This window comes from Hakea prostrata, chromosome 4 (assembly GCF_041222555.1).
Source record: "Hakea prostrata isolate BN-2017 chromosome 4, UWA_Hpros_2, whole genome shotgun sequence".
Classification (NCBI taxonomy): Eukaryota; Viridiplantae; Streptophyta; class Magnoliopsida; order Proteales; family Proteaceae; genus Hakea; species Hakea prostrata.
Genome location: NC_142603.1, coordinates 48,276,010 through 48,296,438, shown reverse-complemented (window position 1 = coordinate 48,296,438; position 20,429 = coordinate 48,276,010). Strand labels below are relative to the sequence as shown.

Below are 20,429 nucleotides of genomic sequence, written 5' to 3'. Positions count from 1 at the left end.
TGTGCAACAAATTCATGAGCGACGGGGATTTCGTTGCATGTTCTTTTGAATATATTGTGCGTGAAGTGAACTCTTGTGCAGACTTCCTGGCTGGATTCTCGCAATCCACCCAAGAATTCCACCTTCACCCCCTTTATCTCCCCCTTTATCTCCCTGAAGCTCTTTCCTGTCTTATTAGGAATGATGCTAATGGGAAAAAATTCTATCGTCTGTAAACCCTTTATTTTTTAAAATTTTAATATAAAGCTACCTTTCTCCAAAAAAAAAAAAGAAAGAAAGAAAAAATGTGAGAGAAAAGAGAAGGGAGAATAAATAGAGATTGAGGATTTATTTTTTATATAGGGATGATATTTATACCCATTAATTTATTTTTAAAATTATTTTCAAATGGGGCCAAATAATGATATTTCACATGTGAGATGACAAAAAAGCTGAAAACATTTAAAAAAAATAATATAAAAAATAAAAAAACTAAACAAATAAAAAAAAATTAAAATCCGGGGGCCACCCAGCCCCCTAGTGGGTCCGCCCTGATTGCTTGGCCACATCCATAAGCGAGCTTATCTGAAGTGAAAAAAGAAAGCTCTTTGCTTTTCACTTTTCAACGACAACAAGGTAGTGGCTCTGGGTCCTGTGTCGTCTACCTTTGCTCCTTCCTCGAAAAACATTAGAATATTTATTATCTGAAAAGGGAAATCTAGGATAGAGCATCGATGGGTCTCTGGGACTGGTTTTCCAAAGCACCAACAGCTTCAGGGTTTGGCTTCTCATCCACTGCCGAGCAGGTCACTGATGGAATTGATGCAACCGGCCTCACTGCAATTGTTACAGGTGCTCGCTCTCTCTCTCTCTCTGTTTCTTTACTGTTTTGTTTCGCTAATCTCCTGCAACTAGTTTTCATTTTTGGTGGCAGGAGCAACCAGTGGAATTGGGAAAGAGACAGCAAGAGTCTTGGCTCTGAGGGGTGCCAAAGTTATTATTCCAGCACGAAATTTAGAGCTAGAGTGGTTTGAAGGTTAAGGAAGTTCTTCTCAAAGAGCAACCAAACTCGAAGTTGGAAGTCATGGAAATGGACTTGGCGTCTATCAAGTCTGTAACTTCCTTTGCTCGCTCCTTCAATTCCTCACATCGACGCTTGGATATACTCGTGTAAGCAAAAACCACCACACATCAAATATTTTTATTTTAGAACAATTACAGTTGCCTTCCTATAATGCAACTAAATTACAATCTTGTCCCTGCATTTCTTTTCAATTACTTATTCAATACTTTTTAAGTAAGGAGGCCAATACTAATTTTATAAAATACAAGATTTAATATATATATATACTTTTGCTATAATACAAAAAGGCATCAATAATTATCCCTTATATTTTTCTTTTATTGAATATCAATTTATTTTGAAATCCCTAAAGCAGAAGATATTCAAACCAGGCCCTTGTGGACACACAAAGAACCCCGACTCCTGGGAACTCCTGGGAATCCGGATCAGCGACCCCGACAAGGAGCACTCTGTGCTCCACAGACACCTCCCTGCTTAACACGTGTCTCTAAAAAAAATAATAAATTATGTTTTAACGTTCCGTTTTCTGTTCCGTTCCTTAATGATTTTAAAACTTCACTTGTTTTTCTTATTTTAAAACTTCTTTTTACCGTTTACTAATTTAGTTTCCCATTAAAATGCAAACTTTTTGTTCATCTTCTCCGTCTCTCCTTCTCTCTTCATCTCTCTATGGCTGAAAACCAAACCCAGCAGTGAAGGAACCCATATTTTTGTCTCCATCTACTACTTCTTATCTCCCTTGAAGCACCAGCGAAAAACCCATCTTCCAGTTTCCATCTCCATCTCCTTCTTCGGCTGAAAATCAAACCATTTATCCTCTCTTTTCATGGCTAAGAACCAAAGCAGTAGTGAAAAATCTATCTTTTGATCTCCATCTCCTTCTCTCTTCATGCATGAAAACCAAACTAGCAATGACAGAGTCATGCTTTCATCTCCATCTACTTCTTCTCTGTTTCATGGTTGAGAATCTAAGCAGCAGTGAGGAACTAGGAAACAACCACTCTCTCTTCTGCTGTACCATTTCCCTGGCCTGATGCTCAGCTGACCCTTTCTCTATTGACTGAAAATCACCCTATTGCTCATTTGGGAAGGTAAGGTCTCTATGTTTCAATATAATGAATTTCTTTGCAGAAATAAAAGCTTTGATAAGGCGCCAGGGTAAGACAAAACTTAAAATTGATTTTCTAACCCTGTACAAGTAGAATTAAATTATGCAAATATAAAGGATTAAATATACTATTATTAATGATGGTTCACGCAGAAAATATATAGAAGTAACAAAAACCGGATAGAAGAAGAAGAAAAAAAGAGATTTTCATTGCTGGTTTGGCTTTCAACGAAGAGATGAAGAGAGGAGAGATGGAGGAGAAGAAGCTGAAACGAATGCAAGAAACCAAATTAGTAAATGGTAAAAAAACGTTAATTGACGTTTTAAAATCGTGACGTTTAGTGACGTTTTTTTCAAAGTGCTCCTGTCGGGGTCGCTGATCCGGATTCACTCCTGGAAAAAAAGTTATTAAGTGATGAATTTCTTTGATTTCTTTTTTCAATTTATTTTTATTTTTTTTACTCGCATCTTGATTACATCTTCAGAAGGAGCTTTGTAATAGTATGGAAGCCCATGAATTAAAACTACTAAGAAGCAATTATATGAGACATTAAAGCCTCTACATGACTCTGCCTGGAGGATCGCTACTAGATCAGCTGGGGAATTATGAAAGAACTCCATCTCTCCCGCGAACCAAGCTGAAGTTTCGCTTCTGTTCTCATTAATTTTCTTAATTTGACAGTAATAATGCAGCAATAATGGGTTGCCCTTTTCAACTCTCTGTAGATGGAGTAGTGTTGCAGTTTGCTACCAATCACCTCGGTATGTAAGAGATACACATATATGGATTGCATGCATGCATGTTGAGATATATATCTAGTGACCTGGGTGGTTTGTTGTCTTTACTTTCAGGGCATTTCCTTCTAACAAAACTCTTGCTAGACAAGCTTAAAGCTACATCAAAATCAACTAAGGTTGAAGGAAGAATTATCAATGTGTCATCTTCAGCTCATAGATATCCAAAGAGTGCTTCATACCTAATTGGTTTGGACAAGATAAATGACCCATCTACGTATGTAATGATCTTTCGTCTTCTACAAAACTCTAGTTTGCTTCTTAATTCATTGGTTGAATGAGGCATGAGCACAGGTACACTCCTTTTGATGCTTATGGTATATCGAAGCTCGCGAACATACTACATGCTAATGAGTTAGCCAAGCAATTGCAGGTAATAAGGCATCATAGGATCAATTCAATCAAATTTGAAAATTTACTAATATATATCATGATTTCGTGTCTTTCGTCTTCATCTTAAACTTATAATTAGCTCACTAATTAATTGAATGATCGAGAATGTGAATTAGGAAGAAGGAGATAATGTGACTAAGAATTCTCTCCATCCAGGACTTATTCCTACCAATATAACTCGATATTCAAATTTTATGAAAGGTAACTAAACATATATGCTAAGATTGTTCTTCTTTTCATACGAAGAATTTTGAATTCCATGCTTATTGTACTTATAACATATCTTGCTCTCTTGCAGCCATTCCCATAACAGTTTTATTGAAGCTATTTGTGAAAAGCATAGAACAGGTATGTAGTGTTTCTATCATGATCTTTTTAAGGACCCATTTGAAAACCCATTGGAAAGTTTATGGATTTCTTGCTTTAAAAAAAAAATGATAAAGTTTTTTGTTTCAGGTGATTTTTAAAACATAAATTAAAATTTACGTAAGTTTTTTATTCAAAAAATGATTTTGATGCAATTGTTGCGTCTATTTCTCAAAGCAAAAGATTGGTGCGGGCTAGGTGAAACAATTTAGGTATGGGAATCTATGGAATTTGGTATTCTAAACATAAGAACTTTGTTAAGACACTACTTATATTGTTTTTGTTTCCAGAATCAAGTTTCGTCAAACACCTATAAAAATATTTCTACTTCAAAAAACATTCAAACTTGTTTCTATCGAAACAGAAACTCTTAATGGGTTATCAAACGGGTCTTTAGTAACTTTAAAAATATTTAGTTGATTTGTGGCACTAAAGTTGGGAGTTGGACACAATCTTCTAGGGTGCATCAACAACGTGTTATGTAGCTCTTCATCCCAACTTGAAGGCGTTACTGGAAAATACCTTGTTGACTGTAATGAAACGCAACCTTCTTCTAAAGCTCTAGACAAGGATTTGGGTAAAAAATTATGGGACTTCGGTCAAGATTTACTTAACAAAATTCACAAACGCAAGTAGTTGCTAATAGGGTTTGGAACCAAAAGAACCATTACTCCAACCCCCCCCCCTTTTTGTAATTTGTGTTGCATAAATATCATTGATTAATCTTCAAATTTGGATGTTGATATTTGTGTGTATAATTTTGCAAAAAGAGCCTAGCTTCGATGCCCACACATGATTCAGGAAATGACCACTCTACTTACAAGAAAGGTGTGGATATTTCGGTACATCAAACCTCACACACTAATATCAATTTCTAAAATGAAACCAAAATGGAGCTTTGTCAGGAAATGGGTGAAATTTGGATGAGGCTAAGTTTAACGTCAAACCTTGCCATTGAATTAGGTGTTGAATTGATTACCTAATGGGACATTTAGCACTTCAATCCACACAAGTTCTAGAATTTGAAGAGCTTCGACCCTAAACAATAACTTGAACCTTGTTGGCAAGAGATGCATAAAACAACTCTTTTATGATAGGTAGCAAGACCATATTAGAATCTATTAATATTAGTGGGTGGGTCCCACTACAATTTGAGCCATAGGTGGCGGCAAGATGGTTATGTAGTCTAAGATGACTACTCCTCTATTTAATTGAGTCTAAAGAGGACTTTAATATCCCCTCCCTAAGATGAGTCTAAGGAAAACCCTAATTAAGGAATTAGGGTTGAGGGAAAACATTATAAATAGAGGGATAGGAAAACCAAACAAAAACACATGATTTAGAATACTCTCCCATGCTCTATGAATTCTCCAAGCTAATCTTGAACCTCCATCATTGTGGTTCGCCGATTTGGAAGCGTGGAAATAACCTATAGAGTCCACAAGCTGAAAGAAGATAAATGGAACGCAAAGAGGCACATCCCATGTCTAGATCCATTGCAGAAAATCACTAAGGTAAAGGATTTAAAACTATTCCTTTCATTGATTAAGTTTAACAAAATCAATTATTATATTTAATCGTGCAATTTTATTATCGATAATGTCAAGGATATTCAAAATTCAAATTTCCAAAACTTAGAAATTCAATATTCTAATTAAAATATGAACCTCTACCCAAAAAAAATTAAAATATGAACTTGATTTGAGTCCCCCAACAAATTCAAAATTTTGAATATCCTTGACAAACAACAATGACCTTGTAGGATCTGTGATGCTCTAATCAACGATTAACACTAGATTTCCAAACCAAGAAGGCAAAGATGTGCAAACCCCATTATTTATTCATTGATAATTTGATAATCTGATTATATTTTCCTGTTTATAGGCATATAGATCAACAAACATAAGCACAAGTGCATACGTGTAAGGGAGGAGTAGGTGACTTTTCACAATAACCCTGGCCGTGCTTGTTCTTGTACTTCTCCGAGCACTTTTGTTCGCACTGAGCTCCAATAAATTTTCGATTGCATTCTCCCAGGTTTTCAAAGCAAAGTGCCTCTGCTTTAGGCACCATCTTGTCAACTACAAAAATTCACAAGCATAAGAAATTAGGGTTTTGAAGATAAAGAAATACACATATTGAAAAGAATAATATATCATGATCTCTAGTGGAAGAATGAAGTGAAAAACAAACCTGAGAAGATTATCAATAAGGCAAGAATGTAAATAGTCATATGGAGCTTTGCCCTTCTAGCAATCTATTGTGAATTGTCTTTGAAAATCTTACCAAAATGAAGATCAACCTACGTTGATAGCTTAAGAACCATAACAAATCTCTTTTGAACTTCCTTCATTGTTTTGGAGATTGGATCTTTTACCCACACTTTTTTTGGAGTTCGGATTTTCTACCCCCTTCTTCATTCTATCCTTTCACCACACATTTAAAACATTCAAGAGATCCTCTTTTTATGCACTGAAAATATGACTATCATAAGTAAACCTTCTTCCTAAATGTGTAGTGTTTCTTTTCTTTGTTGAAAATCCTTCTATTCACACCACCATTGTTCCTCAAATCTCAGCCATTTTATCTAATTGAGCATTAATCATCACAATTGAAACCCAAAAGGGAAAGGTTATAAGTTTCAATTTGCTCCCAAGGATTGTGCCATATAATTACATGAATTAACAGAATTGGGATCCTTTGCCCTCTAGGATAGAGGATAATCATATCTTGACACTCCATCTATGGGTGTAAATGGATAACTGACATCCACTTCCGAATTCACATTTGTATCTATTTAGAAATATCCAAATCAGTTTGATTACTAATAGAATGCGGATATAATAATACCATTTTTGATCGATTATTATCCATCCAATAAAATAATCCGATTAAGTTATTTATTTGGATTATTTATAAATTTTTTACTAGAGATATAAGAATTTTTTTAGATTTTCTACTAAAATAAATACCAAAATTGTTAAATTCTTAAATTTCAAACCTAACCCTGAAAATATAATGGTAAAGATATCAACATGTAGTCAAAAAAATTGTATTTGATCTATATTTATACATATTTAAAAGAATCTACTTGAGAAAATAACTATTTGATTATGATCCAATCTAACTGAATCTAGCCAAAACCTATTGGGATAATATCCAAATCCGTTAAAATATAATAGGATTAGATGGGACTCCTTTGAATAAATGGTGGTAGAGGAGTTTTGGTAGGTTAATTGGATTCGAATTAACATAACAGCTCTTTTATCTTACCCAAGAAGATGTTAGCCCTGAAGGTCTAAATGATGGGCAAGGGCTTCCTTCCACTAATGTATCAACTCCATTGGCATTTGAAGCATTGGGATTCTCTACACATGTACAAGGGGTAAAAGATTGTTTTCTTGTCATATCCCTTTCGCCACATATTTAGGTTGGGATGTTATCATGCTTTACCTTGTCAGTGCTCAGAAGTAGACCTTCCTTTTAAATATTTGACGGAAAAATATGTAGGGAACACAATTCATGAGTAGAAGATTTAGAGTCACATTTGAATTTCTTCTCTTATGAGGTAAATTATAGGAAAGGAAGAAAATGAAGGGATCTTGTGTGTGAAAAATTCAATAAGTAAAAAATCACCCAATTAATCTTTTGATTTCTTAAACTTATTTTCTTAAACTTCAGTATATTATAATTCATTCTTGCATTGAAATGACAAACAAGGTCTGGATCATATCACATATTGGATTCAATCACTAAAATATTTTGTAATAAAAAGCCACGAAACTTAGAGCTTGAAAAGATACCCATTGGAGAAAGGAATAAGAAACAAACCTGAGAAGAAAATGAGCAAGGCAAGAATGCAGAAGGTCACATGGTGCTTCGCCATTCTGTCTTTTAGAATTCTAGCTAAACTGAAGGTGAACCAAAAAATAGATCTAATTGGAATTTATAGAGGACTCAAAGGTGGTTACATGCCGGATTTTGACACGTAATTGTACAATATTTAATAACCATTATTGAAATCCAGATTAATAACACACTGTATTATCTCTTAAAATCCCTCCCCTACATGCATCTGGAACTGATTGTCTTGTTCATTAGTAAATCTTGTTTATCCTTTTCCATTTCCTTAGCTTGATATTTCCTTGAAATAGCATATGAATTCAAAAAATGGTTCATGAATATTCTAACTATATCAATTCCTAAAATAAACAAACCTTGATGAATGATTAAATTTGGAAAATAAATAATAGTGCAATTAGTTGTTTAAGGGTTGTATGGTAAGGTTTTTGTGTCATTACTTGTTTTAGATAAGAAACAATTCATTCTGTTTTTATGCGTTTTTACCTTTTCCTACTGGTTTTAGATGCTAAAATTATATACCATTATACAAGGAGAAGAACATTTCAATAACAAAAAGTGAGTGAAACATGAAAGAAACTTTGAGATTTTAGTGTGTCAAAATAAAAGGTTATGTGATTACCAAAAAAAGAAAATTAGAAAATTATGTTTTGATGTTAATAAAACAAGAATGCCCCTCTACTTTTTGAAGAGAAGAATTTTTTTTTTTTAAATGAAAAAACACAAGAATTAAAATGGGTTACGTAGACATGTATTTGGTAGTTTCTGTTCTCAAAGAAAAGAAAAAGAAAAACCAACTCAAGGAGTAATATTCTTTATTTGGAATACAGGTAATATTAGAAATAGATACATAAAAATTAATTGAGACTAATACTACTAATCAGAGGTTTAATTGATAAATTAGATAACTCAGGGGTGACATTAATATTATGGGATAATATTATAAGATAACTCACAAGGTGGCACTGAAAATTTCCTTTTTATTTTTCTTAGACATGTTTGAGTTTAAAGGAGGATAACAAGTGAATTTGATTACAATAAATAATGAGTGATCACTTAATCCCATAATGATGAAAACAATAATACAATTGATATATAATTTAAACATAAGGATTATAAGCATAATAGATAAAATGTCAGGGCGTTCAGTTCCAAACCAATCCCTGGGCGATATAACTCCAATTACCACCTTCCTGTCAAAGGGAGAATAATGTGCTCTTCTTTTTTTTTTTTTTTGGTTGCCAACCCCGGTTTCCAAGGTTTTGCCCTAACTAATCCGATGTTCGACCCGGGTCGCACACCTGGCGGTGGTGGGTGAGTCTCCCAACAGAGATTTTTTGCATCCAACAAGGTTTCAATACCGGAACCTTGCTTAAGCGGACCAAGATGCTTACCACTTGGACCAACCCCCGTTGGTAATAATGTGCTCTTCTAATACTTCTCAACCATACAATAGTGTGGATCCTATTAAAAGTCATGCTTATGACTAATTTTATTAATGCTTATGGGTGAGCCCATCATTATTGTGTGGACATGAAGGGGATCCATAATCGAAGTTTTCATGCCCACTGCACCGCTGCTCATGGGATTTTTATTTGCGGCAGGTGGCTGCTGACGATGAGGATTTTGCCACATATATCTAAAGCAATCTAACGGTGAGGGACTAGAAATGTAGGGTTTAATTGTAAATATAGTTTTTTATTTTTACATTCAAGGGTTTTGAAAGTTAACAAATTTACAAAATAAAACCCTTCGTATACCCAAATCCCTTCTCTCGTTTCGCTCTGGCTGGAGACTAGATGTCTTAGGTTGAATTATTCAAAAATCGACATTCTCCGGCAGCAAACAATAACACTCTCAATGAAGCCTTACTCGAATACCGACATCGACTTAAATCATCCGACAACCTTACATTTCTTTTGCTCTTTTATCATTTCCCAATCTTTAGTCATGAATGAAGAGGCAAAAATCAAGAGAGAGGAAAGAAGAGGGCAAGAAGCTTTAGGTGTGAAAATTATAGCAACAGAAGAGTGTTTTTGAGGAGCTATCCTCTTCACTGGGTAGAAGATCAAGTCAATGACGATGACGATGATTCCCTTTCAACTAAAGGTATGGTCAATGTACTTCGATGGAGTGAAGGGAAGGTTATGATCTGGAAGAAATTCAAGAACACGGTTACTTACAAAATTGTGACTCACTCTTCTTACAAAATTTCTGCTTTTCCCCTTATATTCAGTTTCCCTTTTTCTTTTTTTTTGGGTAGCCGGTTTCAACTATGAAGATGTTTTAAGGAATATATAAATTAAAATTGGGATAATTACTATTGGCCCCCTGTACTTTGATTTTATTACTACTGTATCCCATGTACTTTTCATAATTACTAATACAACCTTCAACTTTGTCTATAATTACTATTGCCCCCTACCGTTAAGTTCCATTAGTTAATTGATGATGTGGCATCTTTATATTTTCTCAAAACCCCAAAATACCCTTATACTTATCTCTTTATTTATTTACCCTTTTGTCAAGTTACAGTAGTACCCTTAATTAACTGTGGACAAAAAAAATAACTATAATCCGTTTTATTCTAAAAAAAAAAAAACACCAGATAAAGAAAGAATGATTGAATAAAACTCAAATAGAAACCGAAGAGAAAGGAAAATCGAATTCAACTCAAATTGGAAATTGAATATCACCTAAAATTTTTTCAAAATAAATGAAGTTTAGTGAGGGTGGGAAACCAAATTGGATTTGGATTTTGTTCATTTCCTTAATTCAGAATAAATGAAGTTTAGTGAAGGTGGGAAACCAAATGGATTGGATTTTGCCGTCTTTAATTTAAAATAGATGAAGTTTTGTGAAGGAGGGAAACCAAATCGGATTTGGATTTCCCATCATTAATCAAAATAAATGAAGTTTAGGGTAAAATTGACAATAACGGTTATAAATGGGGTAGCATTGTCTTTGATTTCTTAATTTAATGAAAGGCAAATTAGACATTACATATTCAAACTTAACGGCAACTAACACCGATAAGGGGGGAGGGGAATTCGAAAGAAGGGTTTATTAGTAATAAAATCAAACTACAGGGGGGCAACAGTAATTATCCCATTAAAATTTCTTCCTCCGCCATCAGTAAATAACTCTTCCATAAGTTTCATGTACTTAAGCTTTCCATACATTGATGGATTATTTTCCTTGAAATCATTTCTGATTTGCTTGAACCCTGTTACAACAAACATGGCTGATGGGTTCAATTACGTTATGTGTTGATTTTTTTTCCGCTTTTTTTGCCCTCGGAAGAATGGTTGGTCATTTGTGGAATATTTTGTGTCAGAGTTGTAGGGTTTCTAGTTTCCTAAGATGAACAGATGATGCTTATGCATTTTCTTGCAAAAGGGAAGATAAAGTTGCCGGATGATTTCAATCGCTGTTGTATTTGAGACATCTAATCTCCGACTAGGGCGAAAGGAGGGAAGGATTCGGGTATGCTAAGGGGCTTATTTTGTAAATTTGTTAATTTTAAAAACCCTTGAATGTAAAAATAAAAAACTATATTTACACTTAAACCCCACCTTCCTAATCCCACACCGTTAGATTGCTTTAGGTATATGTGGCAAAATCCTCATCTTTGGCGCAGCCAGCAGCCACTGCCGCAAATAAAAATCCCTGCTCATGACCCATGACCCATGGAAGACCTTTTATGAACAAACCAAACCCTAGAAACTCTCGATTTTGCTTAGCAGCCGTGCTTACATGGCACTGCTCCAAGCAGCGAACGGTCAAAATGAAAAATTGGACCTTTGATTAAATCGTGATCGTACATTTTACCCATATGTAAGAAAATGATTTTAAGTGAAAACAACTCGGTTCGGTTTGCATGATTCACAACGAACCATTACAAAACCAAAACCCTATTTCAAAAAAAAAAAACAAAGTCGTCTTCTTCCTGAGAACTGTTCATCCTGTCACAAGGAGAAAATGATGATGACTGATGGGTATGTAATGTTTATCTGTGCAAATAAGGCGTTCATCGTATCATGATGTGGTGAGGGTGTCCAAAATGCAGAAATTTCTTGACATTAGTGGAGTGCAGACCTACCTGATCATCAGGGCAGAGTAATGTTTCTCAACAAGAGGCCTCAATCCAAGATTATTAAAGGAGGTTCACACACAGGGGAGAACCAGGATTCAATAGTGGGGGGGGGGGGCAAATAATGATGACTAATGGGTATGTAATGTTTATCTGTGCAAATAAGGCGTTCATCGTATCATGATGTGGTGAGGGTGTCCAAAATGCAAAAATTTATTGACATTAGTGGAGTGCAGACCTATCTGATCATCAGTGCAGAGTAATGTTTCTCAACAAGAGGCCTCAATCCAAGATTGTTAAAGGAGGTTCACACACAGGGGAGAACCAGGATTCAATAGGGGGGGGGGGGCGAATAATAAAATTTCAGATTGGGAAAGCACCAATGCTTTTTCGCCACACATATTATGTGGGCCCTTGTAAGACCCATTAGGGTCCCACCTATGAATTATTTTATTATATTAAAAAATACGCCTACATATATTTTATGGGGCCCACATATATATATATTTGACAAAAATAAATAAATTATTAATAATGATATTTTTTTTCAACAAGATATAGGTAAATTAAAGCATCAGTTAAAAAACATACATGTGACTTTAACCCTAAAAAATTTGCAAACAAAAAAAGGAAGCAATGGGCCCATAATCATGGGTCAATGTTGGAGCGTCCATTCCCAAGGCATGGGCTTCACTACTGGGCCAGCTTCTTGCGCTTGTACTTCTCGAGTTCTAGATCACATACTTTCAAAAATTAATACTCGCGGCTAGAATGCAAGTAATGAGAAACCCTTTCTTTTTCCTGTTTCAAGCACTCCTCAGCCTGAAAAATACAAAAAGAGATAATCAAAAAAAATGTCTCTCATACCATCACAGGATTACCAACACCTCTGAGTGAAGAGGTCGTGATTTGACTCTCAGTGACGGTATATGTAAATCCTCATCCCCAATCTATCAAAAGTCCCTTGTACCAAAACAAAAAAAGTCTCTCGTTACTTGAAGAAGATATATACCTTTATCATGTTATCAAGATCTGTAGCTTTCCGAGAGTAATAAGCAGCAGTGTCTTCAAGCATGGCTGCTTCAAAGTCATTCTCATAATAATCCATCTTCCCCATTCCAATGTCGACAAAGATATCTAAAACGTTCTTCAATAATGCTTGGTCAATTTGTTCTCCCTCACGCTTTTGACCAATCTGAAACACAATGACACAAGTTAAGGTTAAGCAACCTTCAGAAAAATTTGGCAAGAAGAAAATATAAACATGCTTAGGCCATAAAATCAGCATACCATAGCAATGACAGCATCTTTGACTTTCACATTTATCTCCTTATAGACCTTAAAACAGAGATAACACGGAAATAACCAATTCCTCAGAGGTCAAACAGAAAATAATCTCAATCCAAAAAAAGAGTTTTGCATTAATATTGCTTATCCTGAATAGATGTAACAATGGGGTAAGTAAGACTTCTTTCTTTTTCATACCAGGTCATGGAAGCAACTGAATCCAACTTCATCAAGTTTAGGAAGTTCTCTCCGAGGAATAAAGTGTCGATCAAGGTATTGAAAGAAACGGTTGAGACACTTGACCATAACCTTATGATTTGACCATCTTTGCACTAGCTCTCTCAACATAAATTCACCATGCTTCTCACTAAAAGAAGGCAATACCTGAGAAAAGATTAACATGAAGTCATAAAAAAAGTAAAATTATTAGAAGAAAAATGTAGCACACTAACCTGAAGGTTGGTGCAACCACTAACCACTAACCACTCACCAGCTAATATACCCTACGATGTTACAGGAACTGAATTTCCCAATGGTTAAAAAAGAATCATTGGTAATTTTCTTCTGGTCCTTCTGAATTTACCTCTGCAAGTGTTATCTGAAATCACCAGAAATTCCACTACCCAAAATTTGTTCATCGACCGTTACCAAGTTAAGTGTATAATGCCCATGTTTGTCTTCATCCCAACGATTGAATGTAGCAAATAATTCATAGAGTGATATATAACAAAGAACTGAAACCCCAGACTTACTGCTTGTTGCAGCCCAGTGCCATCTTTCATCTGAAACAGGTATACAAACTGAAATTCCTGCCCTGATATCAGGTAAAAGGTCTCAACATTCTACATTGAGGCATGCTTCTTGGCATTGTTGTGACTTGTGAAAACACCATTGTACCTTCCAAATGGGTTCCTCTCTTCAACAGCATGTGAATTGAGGTAAATAAAAAGTAGGATAAAATTAATCTGAAACCTTCTTGAGGTCTAAATCAAAATTTTCTTTCTCTATAAATCTTTGTGAAACAAGGAAGAAACATTCACCTCCCAAGAATATAAACTGCCTCAGTCTGTAAAATTTGATTGCTTCTTCCCACTTGTTGGACAATAAGTGCTAAATGTGAAAATTGGATAACCCCATGTATATACATCATCTAGTGGGAGAGCCTTGGCACAACAATTAAGTTGCACCATTGCAGCCTGTAAGTTGAGGGTTCAAAACTTGGAAATAGACTCTAGTGCCTTTTGTCTGTAGCCGTAAAGAGCTACTCGTCGTCTTGAAGAATGACACCCCTTTCCCAATGCTTTCTTTTCTATTTCGTTTATCTTCCATATTCTAGCTAGCCAAATACCAAGAGTACCCCAAGAATTCTAGATAGTTCCTGCAAAGTTCCCGCCCAGCAATTTTCCACCTCAAGTCCACTAGAAACTTTAGACAAGTTCCGTATCCAAATCCCCACCTTCTTGTAACAGGCTTTGTAAAAGATGAACATCTACTCAGTGAAACTCAAGATGCAACACCAGAATCCTAACAGGAATTGACAACGAACCCTGCAGCAGCCACATTCTTCCACCACATCAACAAGGGCAAAACATGGACCTAAGAGGGGATGGAAGAGGTCCGGACTGGATACCTCTGGGTTCTAGGAAGAAATATATAAGTACCACCACCACCAAAACTAAGATAAGTAAGAATAATGGTATGGTAAAAATTCCATCAAATTCCATAAGTTTGTTCCAAAACCCAGTAGGAGCTGTGACAGTAAAATAGGCTCAGCTATCACATCTCTAACTCTCTTGCACTCAACCCATGACACTACCACAGTTCCAGGGTAAAAGAGTATCTGCAAAATGACAGGTTTCCTCTCCCAGGCCATAACTGTTGAATCCAATGAGAAGCATGTCAAGATAAGAAAAACAGATGTACTTCCATGACTACCTTCAATGTTTCCAATAGTTAGTTCAGAGAACTTCTCATTGTTCTGTGAATTGTGAATCACAACCAAGTCCCTAGCGGAAATGGAAGGTCACATAATATTGACCATATTCTTTTTATAGATCTTTCCTATCCTATAGGCAGTGCACTGCAGCAAGCTCATCTTCACTGGATTGTGGTGGGAAATTTTTCAAGGCCTGGCCTAGACAGCCTTAAAGCAAAAAAGGGAGTGACAACATCACCTTGTTGTGTAGAAGTAAGCAACTGCTGCCATTGTAGTTAACAATAGATAATTTGAACAACTAAGACAATCCATGCAAACAATTCCGAGGAAGAAACACTAAATGGGGTGAGAACAAGGTTGATGCACACAATCAAATTAAAGATAACACAAGCTGACAAAGAATCACACAATGTAAAACTTCATGCAATTAATAAGTACAAACTGAAAGTTCAACCCTAAAAGCAATTTATAATTTATGGCAATCAGTAAATCTGTGAAGCAAAATTTTACATAGAATATGCACAATTTCCTCACATTTAAACGCATGTACTCTTCAAAGATCTCTCTGTAGGCGTCATAGAGCTTCCGGGAATAATCATGAGGGGGCCTCTGACTGCACATGGAGTAGATAACTCTGTTTCCAGTCAAGTGATGAGAAGCCCATTAAACAACAGCTCCATCTACCAGATAAAAATAAATTATCAAAACTAATAGCTCGCTACAGCAAGAGAATTGAGTACATACCCGTAAGTAGTCATGTAATCCTCAGGGCTGATCGCTTTCTCATTAAATCCTTGTAAAACATTCTCAAGCTTCCTGATACTCTTCTGTATGATCTCCCACCCATGCTCAAATTTGATAATTTTCTGCTCAAGCATCGCCATGTTGCTGGTGGTGCCTCTTTGCTTATTTCCACGCTTCCAAATCAGCGATTAGTTGGAAAATTCGCAGAGCAGAGGAGAGTATTCTATTTGTATTCCATCATCTATTTATAATATTTTACCTCAACCCTAAATCTTGTTAGGGTTTTACTTAGATTAGAGAACTTAATATTAGAGTCCTGCTCATACTCCAACTAAATAGAAGTTAATCCAGCGTACATAACTGTCTTTCAACCACTTGTAGTGGGACCCACCCACTAGGATTAACAACCTCAAACAAGAACATCCTGCAACAAAATAAAATTCATGCATTACTCCGAACAGATTTGGGTAAATAAAACCCTTAGCACAGAAATCAACATCCTGCAACAAATAAAATTCATACATTGCAGCGAACAGATTTGGGTAAATAAAAGCCTTAGCACAGAATTCTACATTCTAAATTTCCAGAATTGTTTCAGAAAAGCAAACAATAACAAACCCGTGGATGCATCAAACGGAAGTTGAAGAGTCGCCGTCGTAAGAACAATAAGATGGTATTCAAAGGACTTCCGCTAAGTGAATTAGTGAAATTTTGGTAGTCAAGAAAATGAGACTTTTCGTTAAGAATGTCATCTGCTACGACAGTTAGAATCACTCTGCCATCTTTATCAATTCTTCTTCCATTGATAATGTCAGTCAACGCTCGTTTCCACTCTTTCCCATCTTCCTGGACACTCTGAAACTGGTCAAATTGGTAATTTTCAACATTAAATTTTGAAATTGTCATCTCTATTTAAAAAATAAATCCTCAATCCTTATTTACTCTCCCCTCTCTTGTCTCTCACGTCTTTTCTTCCTAGTTATCCTGCTTCAATAAACGTGGGTTAAGAGAAATTTTTGAAAATAATTTATTATTAAATATTCAAAATGCCATTTCTAATGGAAAATAACTCATCAATTCCTATTAATTCTCCACTCTCTTCTCTCTCACATCTTTTTCTCTATATATTCTCCTTTTATAAACTTGAGTTAAGGGAAATTTTTGAAAAAAAAATTATTAAATATTCAAAATATCATTTCTAATGAAAATTAACTCCTCAATCCCTATTTATTCTCTCATATCTCCTCTTTTCTCTCTCCTCTTTTATTCTTATTTATTCTCTTCGATTTCTTTCTTTTTATTTATTCTATAAGTGCGGATTAAGGAAAATTTGAGAAAAAAATCTTCTGTTTCTATTTCTCTTTTTCAATTTATTTATTTATTTATTTTCTTTTACTTATTTTTTTATGTTATTTGTTGTTTTTGTATTTCTTTTGCAATTTTTATTATTTAAATTTATATTGTAAATAAAATGTCTATAATTGTAAGGTAACTAACTACCATTGGTTTGCATGTTTTACTTAATTTTTTTGGATAATTACTCTTGCCCCCTGTAGTTTGATTTTATTACTAATAAAAAACCCTTTACCGAAATACGTTGCCCCCTTCCTTATAACGGTGTTAAGCTTCATTAAAATTAAGAAATCAAAAGACGATTCTACCCCATTTATAAAACCAGATTAAATGTCGATTTTATCCTAAACTTTATTTATTTTGAATTAATGAAATTGGCAAAATCTAAATCCGATTTGGTTTCCCACCCTCACAAAACTTCATCTATTTTGAATTAAAGAAATGAGCAAAATCCAAATCCGATTTGATTTCCCACCTTCACTAAACTTCATTTATTTTGAATTAAAGAAATGAACAAAATCCAAATCCAATTTGGTTTCCCACCTGAGCTAAACTTCATTTATTTTGAAATTTTTTTAGGTGATATTCAATTTCCAATTTGAGTTGAATTTGATTTTTCTTCCTCTTCGGTTTCTATTTGAATTTTATTCAATCACTATTTCTTTATTTTGTGGGTTTTTTTTTTATTTATTATTTTATTTTTGAGAATACGAATTATAGTTATTTTTTTTCCACAGTTAATTAAGGGTACTATGTAACTTGACAAAAGGGTAAATAAGTAAAGAAATAAGTATAAGGGTATTTTGGGGTTTTTGAGAAAATATAAACATGCCACATCATCAGTTAACTAACGGAACTTAACGGTAGGGGGCAATAGTAATTATAGACAAAGTTGAAGGTTGGATTAGTAATTTTGAAAAGTACCGGGGATACAGTAGTAATAAAATCAAAGTACAGGGGGCCAATAATAATTATCCTTTTTTTTTTGTTTGCAAATTTTTTAGGGTTAAAGTCACGTGTATTTTTTTTTAACTGATGCTTTAATTTACCTATATCTTGTTGAAAAAAATATCATTATTAATAATTTATCTATTTTTGTCAAATATATGTGGGCCCCACAAAATATATGTAGGCATATTTCTTAATATAATAAAATAATGGGATAATTACTATTACCCCCTTACACTTTGGTTTTATTACTAATCAAACTCCCTTCTTTATGAAATTACTATTGCCCCCCTAATTTCTGACGGTGTTAAGTTTTTGTTAACATCAAATATGAAATGTCTATTTTGCCCTTAAAATTAAGAAGTAAAAAATATGGCATTACCTTCATTTATTGAAACTATATTGCATGTCAATTATATCCTTAAAATCTTATATTTTAGAATTAGTTTTGGATTTTGTGGGACCACATACTTATGATTGTTGAATAATCACCATAATGGAAGTTTTACAAACAAATTAACATATAAGATCTAATTGATAGAAAATATGGTAACATACATAATGGTCAGCATATATTAGGTGATTTTCAATTTGCAGTTTTGAATTAAATTTGATATTTCTTAACATTTTAGTTTAAATTTTAAGTTTTATTTAACTACATCTTTTCTTTATTTGGTGATTTATTTTTAGAGGAAAAAAATCACATTTTCCGTTATTTGGTGGTTTATTTTTAAAAAAGAATTGTGAAATTAAAGTTAATTTTTTCCTATTAAGAGTAGTATTATAACTTGAAAAAAAGAGCAAATAAGTAAAAAGATAATTGCAGGTTATTTTTGGAATTTTGAAAAAATATACGGATGCTACATCATCAGTAAACTAACGGAGCTTAACGGTAGGGGGCATTAGTAATTGTAAACAAAGTTAAAGGTTGGAATAGTAATTTTAAAAAGTACATGGGATAAAGTAAAAATAAAATCGAAGTACAAGGGGGCAATAGTAATTATTCCAAAAATAATTCATAGGTATTGACAAAAAAAATAATTCATAGATGGGACCCTAATGGGTCTTATAAGTGTCCACACAATATGTGTGATGAAAAAGCATTGGTGCTTCTCCAATCTGAACTTTTATTATTCGCCCCCCTCCACTATTGAATCCTGGTTCCGCCCCTGAAGCAGTCTTACTTGGTGTTGTGCATTGTGCTATCTACGGTGAAGATAGATGTTCAAAATAACTTTTGCAAAACGGCGATGTCGACCCTTATTTCAATCTCAACAATGCGGAGCATCCAAGCAATTTCACCCTACTATACCTTTTCCTCAACCTGTAGTCCCCGGAGTCGCTATAACCGGTTGATGATGACAACACAAAAAACAAAAACAAAAAAAAGAAGGGAGAGAAGTGCCAAAGTGCTGAGTAAGCAAGAGAACCGATAGTGGGTAAGTGGAGCATAGGAATAATTTATGAATCTGCCAGAAATAAAGAATGTTTGAGTTGTGAATTTCGGCATGGAGCAGTTTTTGTAATGAAATTTACATGTTCACAAAACAAAACAAAAAAAACTGAAAACTAAAAACTGTGCTGATAGGACTGTGTTGAGGGTATCAAAGCGCTTGGTCAGAATAATTTATGGCAATTGAATTATTTTTTCCGGTAAGACGGCAATTGGATTGATAGATTAGATTAAGGGTACTTGTGGAGTTGTGTAGTTATCTCGTGCTTATTTCGCTTTTAAATTTTTTTTTAATTTTTTTATGTATATGTATATGTATTTAGTATTTATTTTTATTTTTGTCTATTGTGGATTTTAGGTCAAAGTTAACGCAGAGCTATTCTAGTGGTGAAATCAACATCTCTTAGTGAAGAGATTGTGTGCTGATTCTTACTGAAGCATATTAATGTCTCCATCCCCGGCTTAATAAGCCCCTTAAAAATAAAAATAAAATTAAAAAAATAAAAACAAGATTTTGAGGCAGGGCCCAACACCTCATTGCAATGTTTGGCAAGATGTGTGATTTTTCCACATTTGTAATATAAAATTCTTATCTCATAAAGGAAATGCAGTGGGACCCAAAGTCCCTCACTATTTCAGAATGCAGCTTTGAAACCAACACATATGAAGATATCTCGCATAATTTTAACCCTTGTTAAGCCCAGTTCAACCGGATTAATATGCACCTCCATTACTCTTCCCAACACAGCAACAACTGCCTTCACTTGATCCATATTGAGAGATTCATTATTCATTCCTCTCAATTGGATCTAAATAGCAATGGGAGGTAATGTAATATCAGTTCTAAATTCAGGTAAAGGTTTGAGGGATAGATGAAGTAAAGATGTGTCCAACCACCAAGGTGACAGGGAGATGAAGGTAGTTTTGAAGGTATCCATTCCTGCATAGAAGACCTGAGATGCACCCAGTGGAGCCCAAAGCGTGGTCAGCTTCTTACCAATAGCTATTAGCTAAGATGGATTCCTGTTT

General features: G+C 34.5%; 1 protein-coding gene and 1 pseudogene across 3 annotated transcripts; one reads left to right on the top strand and one right to left on the bottom strand.

Annotated features, from left to right (window-relative positions):
* Positions 1-527: 527 nt before the first annotated feature.
* On the top strand, positions 528-6,297 carry LOC149019253 (short-chain dehydrogenase TIC 32, chloroplastic-like; annotated as a pseudogene). Its single transcript, XR_016173043.1, has 8 exons — positions 528-831; positions 914-1,149; positions 2,854-2,933; positions 3,024-3,183; positions 3,261-3,339; positions 3,476-3,560; positions 3,658-3,707; positions 4,186-6,297. The product of XR_016173043.1 is annotated as a short-chain dehydrogenase TIC 32, chloroplastic-like (transcript).
* Positions 6,298-12,226: 5,929 nt separating this feature from the next.
* Positions 12,227-16,440, bottom strand: LOC149019252 (cullin-1-like). 2 transcript variants are annotated; one of them, XM_089151009.1, is made up of 7 exons: positions 16,265-16,440; positions 15,647-16,070; positions 15,437-15,536; positions 13,165-13,350; positions 12,970-13,017; positions 12,692-12,874; positions 12,227-12,501 (listed from the first exon to the last, which is right to left on the bottom strand). In XM_089151009.1, exons 2-7 carry the CDS (start codon positions 15,784-15,786, stop codon positions 12,433-12,435), a joined length of 726 nt encoding a protein of 241 aa, XP_089007135.1. In that variant the 5' UTR covers positions 15,787-16,070; positions 16,265-16,440; the 3' UTR covers positions 12,227-12,432. The 2 variants fall into 2 exon arrangements, with proteins under 2 accessions (XP_089007135.1, XP_089007134.1); XM_089151008.1 differs by having other exon boundaries at positions 15,647-16,440.
* Positions 16,441-20,429: the final 3,989 nt, after the last annotated feature.

Coding starts and splice junctions, on each gene's coding strand:
- LOC149019252 (XM_089151008.1), bottom strand. CDS start 15,786: ATGGCGATGCTTGAGCAGAAAATTATCAAATTTGAGCATGGGTGGGAG. Junction 13,351..15,436: donor AAGAGTACATGCGTTTAAAT/GTGAGGAAATTG, acceptor ATCTTTTCTCAG/GTATTGCCTTCTTTTAGTGA. Junction 12,875..12,969: donor AAGATGCTGTCATTGCTATG/GTATGCTGATTT, acceptor ATTGTGTTTCAG/ATTGGTCAAAAGCGTGAGGG.